This window comes from Trichosurus vulpecula, chromosome 5 (assembly GCF_011100635.1).
Source record: "Trichosurus vulpecula isolate mTriVul1 chromosome 5, mTriVul1.pri, whole genome shotgun sequence".
Lineage (NCBI taxonomy): Eukaryota > Metazoa > Chordata > Mammalia > Diprotodontia > Phalangeridae > Trichosurus > Trichosurus vulpecula.
In genome coordinates, this window is record NC_050577.1 from 88,722,065 (window position 1) to 88,735,191 (window position 13,127).

Genomic DNA, 13,127 nt, shown 5'->3' on the forward strand with positions numbered 1-13,127 from the left:
TTCTCTCAATTTTAAAGTTGGGATCAAGGGATGCTTCTCATTTTGATTATCATTTGACCTGGACAGACTCAGCAGAACAACTGTAAACAGATATAAAATTAGATTTTAAAAAAAACCACAAATTATATGTTATATACATGAATACTAAGCAAGAGTTGGAGATTTCACTTGAAAAGCTAGAACACTTAAGATTAACTTTCATCTTGGGTGTACTATAATTGCAATGAATGTTAGACCAGAGCTCAATTTTGGATTTAGATCATGTAAGACATAGGTGCCTACATAAAAGCAACAGCAGATAAGAAAATGTTGTGCTGGGTAAAATGGCTTTCTCCCATTACAATGATGGCTGCCTTCTTCATTCATATTTTAATGAGGTTAGTATCTCTGAGACGGTCTTTTAGGGGTGGAGGCCCATGTCTCCGGTAAGATTACAATAGGAGTTGCTTTATTGACAAGTACTATTCAAAATCTTCACAGTATAGAAAGAAAGACTTAGTCTTATTCCACTTGTCCAATACTTATTACTCTCTTAGTATCAAAACACTTTTCAAGAAAAAAAGAGGCTCAATTATTCAGTGAACATTGTTTAAATTTACTCAGGACAGTTCAGGAAAATACAATTCTTTGAACTCCATCATACAAGTTCCCCTAAGTATATCTCCTCAGAACCGAAAAGCATGGTCTATGGGCATTATTATCTATATTTCCAAACTCAATCCTATTGACAATATAAAATGAAATCTTTTATGTGATTGATCAAACCTAAGGAAGTTATCTAGTGGGGTTTTTTCTTTCTTAGTTTCATCGAGCACTGAATAATTATGTAACTTCTCTTAAGGAAAAAAGGGGCAGGAAGACCTTTGTGAATCATTTCTATGATGTTCTGCTGCACCAGCTAAATACACGAAGGACAATTTGCTGCCTTAAGAATTTTAACATTAAGCCTTAGTTAATATATCATAGTGGAACCTGTTAAAGATAATGTATTTTTTTAAAAAGCTATGTAATATCCTGTTTTATTTAAACATCCAGGTATCATGTTTGAAAACTAAGGAAAACAGACAAGTCAAATGGTTGGGGGGGGGGCATGAGGGGAGATGTCCTTTGATAAATAATTGTGCATATATCCCAGATAAATAGAACTCTTTAAGAAACAGCTTATACTGACTTCCGTGTATACTAGTAGAATGTGTACGGGTACATTTTCACACGTTTTTCTTCCAGGTTCACCAGTTTAATAACCAAGTAGGTATTTAAGTTTGTTTGGGGAAAAAATACTGCTTCTATTCAGCACCAAAATATTTATAATCGTTAGTAATGTTCTACTCTGAAATTATGTCTAGGTTTCTAGGAGGTCTCTTTCAAAAGTCTTATACTTGTCAGCCATGTGATGTCATCCTATATATTTTCCCGAAGTCACTGCATTAGCTTTTCTGATTGGGTGTGAGGAGGACAGGGGGAGAAAAGGGGGAGATGAGAGAAAGAGAGAGAGAGAGAGAGAGAGAGAGAGAGAGAGAGAGAGAGAGAGAGATTTCTTGAAAATCATTTGGATTTAAAAGGGGGTGGGATCTGCCTTCAGAACTTAAAAATAAAATCTTGCTGGCAACCAGACAGTGAATGCTTAAGTGTACTTAAAATACATCCACCAGGAAAATCCTTCTGTTGTTGGGCTCCCTTGGTCAGCTAATTCAGCTATTCAGCTCTGCATTTCTAGCTTCTTCCTAGTGATAAACATACTGTGTTTTAATCCTTAGCTATTGTAATATGATTATTCAAACTATATTTCTACCTTACCTATAAATTCTATTTCATTTGTAAATTTATGCATAATTTTTATATTAATTTATCTTGTGAATAATAGGCCTTTATTATGTCATTTCTTGATCCCAAATTGAAATTAACATACATAACATTTCACCTGTTGTGTGTGCATTTTCCCCCAAAGATAAAACTAAAGCATCCCTTGTGTTAGAGTGTGTATTTTAAAACCACTCGTTTTAGCCACTTGTACTATACATTGGTACTTACTTATTTTCTTCACCCCGAACAATTCACATGAGTTTTTAGAATTTTTAATATTCCAAAGAATAAATCAAGTTTCCCGGAAATGTGTTTCTAAACCAAAAAACTAAAGTCAAGTTTTGGAGAGTGAAGAAGCTGCAAGTTGTGCATATGGCCTAGAATAACGTAGGGGGAAAGAGGATAGTTCTTCAGTAGTGTTTGTCTTTTGGCATTCTTTTCCAGAGTTTCACTTTTTTTTTTTTAAAAAAAAGAGTGGATTCCATATTGAGACTGGGGTTGGATGGCAATGGGAGTGTGAATCATAATAGAACCTAGTTTTTAAAACACACACACAAACACACCACAAACAAAAACTTGGCTTCAATTTTAATTCTCGAGCTTTTATTTATCTGATTTGTGGCCAGATGGTGGTGAAGCAAGGAAACCTTTGTGTAAATGGGGAGCACATGTGAAAGTGCTTCTGTAATGTAATCATTGAGACCGGAAGGGTTCATACTGTGTCTGAAAAGAGACAATAAAGACTGGATATATCAACATTGCAGAAATCGAGTTCATTTGTGATTCAGCCCCTTTCACTATGGTTGTCATGAAAACTTCCTACTTTGATCAGCAGAGGGTGGAGAGAGGAAAAAAAAAATCTTCTAAAGGCCGAAGGATGCGGCACTGTTGTTTACTGTGCACTTGGCTTCAGTTCACGCCCCCTTCCGGAAGGAGCTACAGGGACCAGAGCATCGTGCACCTTGACCTGTCTAGACTGGAGAGAAGTTTTTTTGTCCCGGTTACCAAGGGCGAGGGGTGCTCTTTGACCCTTAGAGCACTAGCTGTTGAGACCCTCACTAAGTATGTAGGTAGTGTCTAAATGTTTCTGCTGAATTCTGAAGGGAAAGGAACGGACAAAGACATGGACCAGCTGTTCTAAAATAAAGCTGAAATAGTAGAACCTTGGAGAAGTTAAATTGCGTAAGCCATTAATTTTCTTTTCTTTCTCCCCCTCCCTCCCCAACCCCAACCCCAACCCCAACCCCTCTTGCAAAACCTCTTGGGAAGGATTAAACAGCTGCATCAGAGCTGATGAACAGCTAGCTAGCTGCAAGGCAGGACCAAGGGAGAGCTCAGACTATAGGTCTTCTTAGAGCTTTTCTAGAACTCTGCTTAAGCTAAAACAGCAAAGAATTTGTACAAATGTCTTGTGATCCTAGAGAAACAAAATGTCCATCAGAGTTTGTGGGCTTAGTGTTGTAGTTTGCTTGTTGTGCGCTATGTACATAAAATATACATAAATAGTTACGAATATACATATAGTTGTATATGTATACTTTTTTATTGAATGTAGATTACAAATGCGTGCAGGTTTTTTTCCTTTTTTTAAGCAAAATACTACATAAGCAAGAGCTAACCTTGTAAATTATGTATGTAATTTTTGTGAGTAGCTAAATAGACTTAGAGATTAATGCCTGGTTGTGTGTGGAGTTTATGTATGTCAGTTTCCACATGCAATCTGACTTCCAAAGGTCTCTTGAGTAATATTAAAATTAAGAAATCCTTCTCCTCCCCACTTTCTTTAATGATAGATTCCCTTAGCCCAGTCCGAGGCATTCTTAACAGAAGTTTTGGAGACCGTGTGTGAGAGAATGAATGACTACAAACTTGAAGAAGATTCTGAAACCAGTGCAAGGACGTTCAAGAGATTTGCTCCAAGGAAAGGGGACAAAATATACAAAGAATTTAAACGATTCTATTTTTATTCTGATGCTTACAGACCTTTGAAATTTGCGGTAAGCGATCCTCTTAATAGTCCAGGTTGGGCTTTCCATGAAAATAGTGCTAGTTCATGCTTTTTACTGATGAATCTCAAGACACTTTGCAGCATGGTAGGGTAGTAAGTTTCTAATGGCACTAAAGCAGAACTGCCAGAGATTGAGCTTATAACACTAAAAAGTCCTCAGTTACTCGTAGACTTAATTTGTCATTCTACTGCCTTTTCAAAGTAGTATAGTAATTCAATTTAAAACCTGCCTTATAAGAAACCCAAGGGGAATTTCAGGTGGTATGCTAACTAAAAGTATTATTCACAAATTAAATAGTTTGGACTTTACTTTCCCCAAAACAGAAAGTACTCAAAATCGTTTGATTCATTTGGAGGAACGATTCCAGGCACTGGTTGTTGAAAACACAGTCTCCTTACAGATTTCCACATAAGAAATCAGGGCCTATTCTTCCTTAGTTAAAATCTAAATTAATACTAAGGTCATTTTCAAATATTTATAGCCAAATCATGGATGGAGGAGTTTGGGGTGTCATTAATTTTACCCAAGGCCTTGCAGAATAAAGAGAAATTTCTACCGAATTAATTCAAATACTCTGGCATAGAATTCAGTTAAACAAAGGTCTAAGTACTGTAGTTGGCTTTATGCCAATTTCATCTTCCAATAATGTTTCTTTTACAAGAATGCCATCCTTTCTGATTTGCAAAAATGTGCCTTGCAAAATACATAGCAATATGTTTTTCTGTGAAACAAAGTGATAGAGAAGTCAGATTGAAATGCTTATTTGGTTCTCTTGTTGATAAACCCTCAGATTTGCTGAAATCTTGAAATGAAGGCCTGTGGGTAACCCTGACTTAATTTTAATTAAAAAGTAAATGTAATACTTCAGTTCTAAAAGTACTCTGGGAGTGTGAATAGAAATGAATGGTTTTGTGTTTCATATTATAAAATAAACTTATTTGTAATTCATTTTAAAATCATTTCCCCAAAATTCCATTATTTCTTGGTTTTTCAAACAGTAAACAAGAAATTTTGAGTAAGATTATAGCAAGCTTTAGTGAAACACATTCCCAATCCCTGGAAGTGGAGACCACCCCCCCCAAAAAAAGAAATGTGCTTCTGGACTTCAGAGATATGCTGAAGTTAGACTGCAGGCTAGCCAAATGCATGAGGCAAGTGCGAGCCCCCTCTCTCCTTGTATGAAATATCACGCTTCTCCCTACTCCCTCAGTGGTGAAATTACAGTTAGCTTTTTAAAAAAAACAGGGTGTAAAGAAACTTCCATAAGTAGCTGTCAAACATGGTATCTACAGTGAAATTGAAGATGAGTGAGTTTGTTTGGATTGATAGGTGATTGTAATTGTCTTCACATTATAGAAAACCACAAAGTGAATTATTATGTTAAATTAAAAGAAGCATTTTGACCAAAAAGCTACTCTTTTAAAACATGGTGGGTTTTTAAAGGAAAAATTACAATTATAAATGATTACTTTCAGCTCCCTTAATGAATTATCAATTTAAAGATGAGAAACGAAATTAAATAATACAAAATAAACTCTTTTCCTTCTCCCTCTCCAAACCCAATAGTTATATCATCGTAAAAAATGATGTAATTAACATTCTTGGAAGGGTGCTAACCCAGTACAATATTCTAGTAGACTGAGAAGGGTAGCACCCCCCCCCCAAAAGAAGACTATCCTGATAATATGGGTTTATAGCCTTGTCTAATGAGAATTTTACTAGGTCTTTTCTAACAAGGAGCTCTATACGTATGTGTATATATATTGTGTATGTGTACACATGTGTTTTTATTATATTTTTACAGTGTGAAACTATAATAGAAGAATATGAAGATGAAATATTCTCACTTATCGCCCAGGAGGCAGACCATCTAGCTGACAAGTTGTGCAGTGAAAAATCAGGTACTGTGTCTGATGTAACATGTGCTCTCTCTCTCTCTCTCTCTCTCTCTCTCTCTCTCTCTCTCTCTCTCTTACTCAACATTATTTCAAGGTTTTTTTTTCAAACCTAGTCTACTACTTTGGTGCAACAAGCTGTAGTTAAAACAAGGACGTCACCATGTGAGATTAAAGAAGCAAACAAAACAGAACCCAAACCCACGAAGGCTGTTAAGGTATCTCAACATGGTGGCTTATTTCACTTTTTTTTGACCACACATTTATTTTCACCAGGATCTAAACACTCAGAATATCACCTAGCACCTTCTCTTTTAGTGCTAGCCAAAAATTTCAGACATGATTTTTATCCCTTTCTTTTTAGAAACTGGTTTCCATTCAGGAGAAGAGAATCTCTCTGTGCTGTCTCCCAGTTGTCGAAGATTTATGACGTTAGTGCTAGCCAGTGCTGCATGAGTAATGAGATGTAACCCGAAACTATTAAGAACTTTGAAAGTTTTTTTTTGTTTTTTGTTTGCTAGTGAGAGCCTTTTTGTATGGGTGTCTTTTTTTTGTTTTAAGGAAATGTGCTTCAAAACATTTTTGCTTGAACAAAAATTCTGAAACACATACTGAAAACACTTCTTGAAACATACATATATATATATATATTTTCTGAAAACAGAAAAAAATCCCAAGTATCTGATTTGCTGTATAGAAAGTTGATACCCATATCTGTTCTATGCATTTTGTAATGTGTATAGTGTGTGTATGTATGTATATATATGTAAAACAACAGTACATAATTTTAATTCCTTTCTATACTTTAATAAAAATATAGTCTAAGTTGGACCTTCCTTTTTTGGAAAGTTTTTTTCATTAACTACAATGATAGAATATGCATGAAGCCATTAATGATTTTAAATCAATGGCTGCAACAGTAGTATGCCCCATTGGAAGTTCAAGATACCATTTAACAGATTGTTCATGCTAAAATCTGATGAACCTGAAGCAGAAGAGCCAAAAAGTTGTAAACAGATGGTTCATTTCTATAACTTTCCTCCAATATTGGTTACAAATATTTGTGTACTAAAGCATAAACCTTATGATCTAAAATTATAATGAAATAGTCTAGAAGTCTCAACTTGCTGGATATTTCAGGATTTTTTTTCCCCATGCAAGCAGCTTGGTTGTTTTCTTTCAGAATCCAATTGGGAGTAGGGGTTGAGGGGAGGGGAGTGATGAAGTCAAAACTATTTGGCAATTTAGAATTTTTGTGACTGTTTTGAGATAAGTTATGTAGTGACAGCAGAAATTAGCATCAATAACTTTGTGCCACAATCTTTACTAATGATGGATGGCTTTTTTTCTTTAAGAAAAGTTTTCCAAAGAGTTCAAAGACCTGCTTATCCAGGAATGAACAAAATATTCATGAATGATTTGTGGCATGCTTGTTTGCCAGTACTTTTCTACTTACTACAGTCTTTGTATTTTACATAGCTTCATGATAATAATTCTGCTATATCTACACCCAATCTCATGATATAGAGGGGATTGGGAAAGTTTCATGAAATGTTTACAAGAACTATCTAACTAGAAGGAATGGAGGAGAAAGAACCTCCTCCGAGGTTACTTTTGTTGGGTTTAAAAATGTTTCATGATCTTTTGCCTTTCACATCCTATGTGTACACATATATGTAAATAAGTATATATATATATATATATATATATATACATATATATATTCATAGATACAACTGAAAGAGTTAAGTGTAACTAAGAAAGCAACATTTTGATTAATAAACTTCTGAAATCATTGCTATTTTAGAAGGCTCAAATAAAAGGTATTCAGATAGACTATCCTTAATAGGCATTTGATAAAAAGTAGAGTTTACTCCAATCAGCATCTGCTATGCCAAATGGAACTATGATTGTCTAGAAGTATGAGTACTAGAAAAGACACTGAAAGTTAACCAATCAAAATGCAGGATAACATACCAGTGCTATAGCTGCCAATATTCTTCTGGGTCTTTCTAGGTATGTTTTTATATGAATATTAATCTTCTTGATAAAAATAAAGGGAGAATAAATTCTATATTATGCTTAAGTGGAGATCATAATGCTAAAATAAAAGCCACCCCACCTTTTAAAGTGATTTACAGTTAAGCGTCTATGGTACACTATCAATGACATTTTAAAAAATCAAAAAATGAATTTTTTTGGTGGGGGGGAAGAAGGGTGAATACCTAAAAAGCATAGTAAAAACAAAGCACAGCGATGATGGGCACAGCAGAAAATAATAGCTAATAGACTGTCTTCAACACTTCTGGCTGATTTCAAAAATGGTCCTAGAACACAGGAAAAGTGTCCTCCTTTTAAAAAATCTAAGTACATTCAAATTGTTACCTAAAGATCCATATGACTTAATTGATCTGATAGATAATATGATTATAGCAATACTCTATTTTTTAATAAAAACATCCCATCAACTTCTTTTGTCATTATCGTATATTCTTAATGATGTAGTTTCCAAACTATGGCTATTTTCCAAATAGTTAATTATATAAATATGTGTTTCCACATGCACAAAGGCATGCTTTTATGTTTAGGAAACTGAATCAATCAACAAAGATCTATGTTGAGCACCTACTATGTGTTTAGAGCACTGTCTTAGGGACTGTTAAAAATGTACAGCTGTTAGTTTTTTGAAGATTAATTATAGAAACAAAAAGAATGCTATTTTAAAAAAGATTTGACATTAAAATTGATAGTGAATTTGCATATCTATAGATTTTGAATTTAACCTTCATCTTAGAAGAGTGTTGGGAAACTGGCTCATTTCACCTGACTTTTGATAAACATAAACATCTGTCAGTAAAGATAAGCCTCATATGAAGCAATTACAATTACATCTCCTATTAATAAGGGAAAAAGAGGAAATGAACCTTATGTCAACTTTGGGTCAGAAGTAGCATTTCTAGATGTCTATAATAATTTTGCCATTGTTTCGAAATGTTGTTAAGGGCTCGTACTTGGATATGCATTTGTTGTTGCCACCCTTCCAATCAAGAGGAAAAGATATTCAATATAATTTGATCTTGGGCATGAGATAGAAGATTATGGGGTCATTTCTCATTAGACAAGTTTTTCCTAGCCAAAGAATGAGAATGAACTTACTGAGTTTGCTTCATAAAATTATTGGTTGGGCACAAAACCTTATGTTCTTTGAAAAGATATTTTGCTGATCAGAAGTCAATAATTTGCACGGTAGGTGACTCTAATTTCTGATTGATCCAAATAGGATAAAAAGTCCTAATTTAAAGCAGGCTAAGGTAGGGAACAAACCCTAGTTCATCACAAATCCAAAAGGCTTGTGTTAGTATACATTGTGTGTATATGTACACACACACACACAAAACATATACTTCAAATAATTCATCCTATGGTTTTAAAACCTCAAGTATAAAAAAATTAAAAGCACCATCACTTTCCCCCAAAAAAGGCTAACTGACCAGGCAGATTTTTTTTTTCACAAACCAATTGAAAATATAGGACACAGAATGTGGCAAAGAACTCCAAGATATATATTCAAGCATTTAAATAAAAATACACTTTGGTATTCACTTCCTTCAACCTCTAACTAGTTTTGCTTTTATTATCCAGCATAGGAAAGAACTCACTTCAGTGTGCAAAGGCCAGATTTAAACTATTTAAATCTAAAATACAGGGCTGGAATTATTGACTGGGAATAGTCTAAACATCATTGGCACCAACAGAGTTCAAATGAAGAATGGATGTGGTACCTAGGTATCTATTCCCTCTTCATCACTGCTGCTTTGAGGAAATGATAAACATGGTACCTTTTAGTGTGGCAAATGGTAAACTTATGTCAGGGAAGGTTTTGCTTAACCATACCTCCAAAACTATGTCCAGCTAACTGGGCATGGCAGTAATGTAATTTCACTCTTCTTTTTCCAGATCTTTGTGATGCTTCTTCTACAAGTCACACTGAGCTTTAAGACGACCGATCTACTAGTTATAAGGAGAAGTAAGGTGACAATCTCTCCCCTCCCCCAAAGGTCAATGACTGTTCTCTGTCGCTACATGCCTTTCATCACCATAATCAGTACTCATGCCTCTGCCTTAAGTATGTGCTAAGTTTTTTGATGGCTAAAATTGAGAAAAAAATTTTTAAAATGAAAAACACAATGATGAACTCATTCCTCTGAATAGTTTCTGAAGGTAAAATTATAGAATCCATCCATGTCGATTCTGTTGCTTTTGATGATGTGAAACTTGGGGGATAAATGCATTTTTCTTGGAAGGTTGTGGGAAGATTTCCTATAAACACAAATAAGAATTTAATAAGTTTTTAGCAAATTATGCACTCTGAGTAGATGCCTTTTTGGTTAGAGAAGAACTTTACTCAAACAGCTGATTGGAAATGTGAAGTCAAGCAATAATTACTGGCAAGTAGTTTCTTAGCCTTTCTAGCTCAGGGCTAATATTGTCTACCCTGATTTTCATAAGGGATCAATTTCAATAACATAATTACCTTAAGCTTGTAAACTTAAAGAAAGGATGGAAGAAATCTGAAGTTAATCATTTTTGTTTAGAATCATAGTGGGGTCTGGTCTTTAAGTTTTAAAATATCAAAATCTAAATTCAAAATACCTAAAAAGTTTATCTAATCACACAATATCCTCTTAGAAGATATCATAAATAGCGATGCTTGACTTTACTGATGAATATCTTGCTTAGGTAAAATTGTTAATACTAGCATACAGTGAAAATTATTTTTGAAACTAATTGTCCAGTACTTAATATTGTTGTTGTCATTTGTTGTTGTTGTTGGAAAGGGAGAGACAAGGGATTTGTTAGAGTGGAAGATATAACTTTCAGCCATACTTAGCACTTCAATTAAATACAACAAATACTTATTACTCCTTGCACATAGTAAATGTTTAATAAGTGCCTTTTGAATGAATAATAAAAAATTAATTATTGGACTGTTATCCATTTCTATATAATTTCTATTCAATGGAATTATACTTTATTCAACATCTGTTCATCTTAACTCATTGATGTCACTGAGAATGACTATAATCTATGCCCAATAGGGCAGAGAGTAAAACTATTTGTCTGTATAAAAAGAAACTTCACATGTAACATACCTATTCAGAAAACACACATCTTTTGGTCATGTAATTGGGCTGTGGGCAAGAAAACTTTTCAAGTTTAGGAAAATATATAAAGAGTTTTCATTCGTTTTTATTATTTTCTGTGTATAGACACTGTGCCCACAAATGGGCTTGTCAGTTTTAAGACAGTTTCAGTTTTTAAAATAGAGAGATGCAAGTCTTATTTTAAAGCATTGACATATTTCTTCTTTCTTCACAAAGCAAAATAAGTGAGTATACCATAATTTGTCTGAACTCCTATACTTAGGCTACAGTAGATATAAAATAAAAAGAGGATTAATAAGTAACTGTCACCTTTTTCAGTAAGGAGACTAAACTATTACTTGTCTTTTGTATCATAAATCCCTCTATCTTAAATATATATATGGAAATATGTCCATTTAAAATTTAATTCATATCTAAATCACTGTCATCAGCATGGTCATGACTTGGATTTTTTTTAGTGAATGTTCTGGATAGGAATATAAACTTGTAAGACAGTTTACCAATGAATTACCTTCATGGAAAGATGGTACACATCAAAGAGTACTTACTAGCCTTATATTAAAATATCATTTTAGCAAATGGCTTCTGGTCCACTCTAAAATTTCTATTAAAAAATATTAACCTGTTCCAAATCACAAACAAGTTTCTGGAATACTTTTCCCACCCTGACTAGTAAACTCTAACAATTCTTCAACCAGAATTTTTTCAAGCTGGAAAATTCTAATTTTTGTCCATGTGCTCACTAGATGGACTCAGGTTTCCCCTAGACTAACTAATGTCCTCCTTATGCTGATGCTGATGCTTCTGTTTTGAATGGAGATTATAAATACCTTTTACTAACACAGCTACCATATACTGCTTTGTTAAGATTTTTTTTTCTATTTGCACATTCTTCTTGCATTTTCCAGTGAAAGTGGTTCGATATCTTGCAAGGGTCTTGGCATCTTGGTGTCTCGCATAATTAGCATTGCTTATTTCCTTTCTATAAAAATTTCAAAGATCATTTTGGGTAATTTGTAAGGTTTTTTTTAAAGTTTTTGTTTAACCCATCAAAATATCTGTAGCTGCTTAAATTGATCATTAAAAAAAAGGTTGTGCCATACAAAAACCAATGTGTTTCTCATGAATCCAAGTTTCACTCTTCTTAGCCACTATGACATCTCTAGACTTTTGCTAATAAATTACAATAGAGGGTTGTAGAAGACCATCTTCACTGCCCTTGTAACTACTTTTTCATTTCTTAATTGATACATACTCACCAAAAACTGGGTTCTCAAGTTGGGAGGCAAGCCAAGCAAAATTAATGAGAAAATAATCCAATTTTATTAAAATAAAAAACTTTTTTATTTAAATAAAAATTCAGGAAAATATGAGAATAATGTACTTCTTATTAAATGATGGGAGATAGAACTGTTTGGGGACGTATAGCATGAAATTGTACTTTTTATGATATGATTTATTTTGGTCTCCATGGAAGCTTCATGTGGACCTCTTCTCATAAAATAAAGACAAATTGGCTGAGATAAACTGATTATTTTTTGTTATGTGGATTACTGTTTGCTAAGAATAAGCCAAGAACACTGAATTCATTTCACTTAGGAGTAGAGAGTGGTATTGAGCCAAAATCCCAAACGGGAAAGATCAATACTTTATTTACTAAGACAACTCCCCTCCCCACCAAAAAAGGTCAATAACTGGTTGTATTTTAAAATTCCTATTTCTCTGCTTATGTTGACATTTATTGTGTCATATGTGTGTATATATGCATATATTTTACATGTGCATATATTCATACGCATACACACATACATCTGTACACATACAAACATATATAATCATATATACAATAGTACTTAATTCAAACGTTATTCAAATTTTCAAATTCAAATATTCAAATTTAGAATTTGCAAATTAATTTTCACAGTTCCAGTTTATTACTATTGAACCTGGAAATAAGACATTAATTATTATGGTATCATGGTCTGTGTAGAATTTGTTACAAAAAAAGGGATCTAAGCCAGATTTGGTGACTTCAACTGTACAGTATTTTTATTGGGTAGTTTCTTACATAGAGCTGTATCATATTTTTTTCTGATTTTTTTTGTATGTAATTAAGTTGTTAATTGTCATTCACTAGGTAATTGTGAAACCAATCACCCTTAGATTATTTGCTACAGAATGAGGAACTAAGTAATAACTGGAAGGCCATTTGCTAAAATGAAATTGGAGTGCTAAGACGATAAAAAAATTCTATA

General features: G+C 33.6%; 1 protein-coding gene across 3 annotated transcripts in view; it reads left to right on the forward strand.

The window, feature by feature from the left end:
* CNPY1 (canopy FGF signaling regulator 1) overlaps positions 1-10,231 on the forward strand; it is a 148,154-nt gene extending 137,923 nt beyond the window's left edge. For all 3 annotated transcript variants that reach the window (XM_036761255.1, XM_036761252.1, XM_036761254.1), the window contains 3 exons: positions 3,597-3,800; positions 5,617-5,713; positions 9,665-10,231. In XM_036761255.1, coding sequence (XP_036617150.1) covers positions 3,657-3,800; positions 5,617-5,713; positions 9,665-9,705 — 282 coding nt within the window. In that variant the 5' untranslated portion in view covers positions 3,597-3,656 and the 3' untranslated portion in view covers positions 9,706-10,231. The remainder of the gene's footprint in view (positions 1-3,596; positions 3,801-5,616; positions 5,714-9,664) is intronic.
* The last annotated feature ends 2,896 nt before the right edge of the window (positions 10,232-13,127 follow it).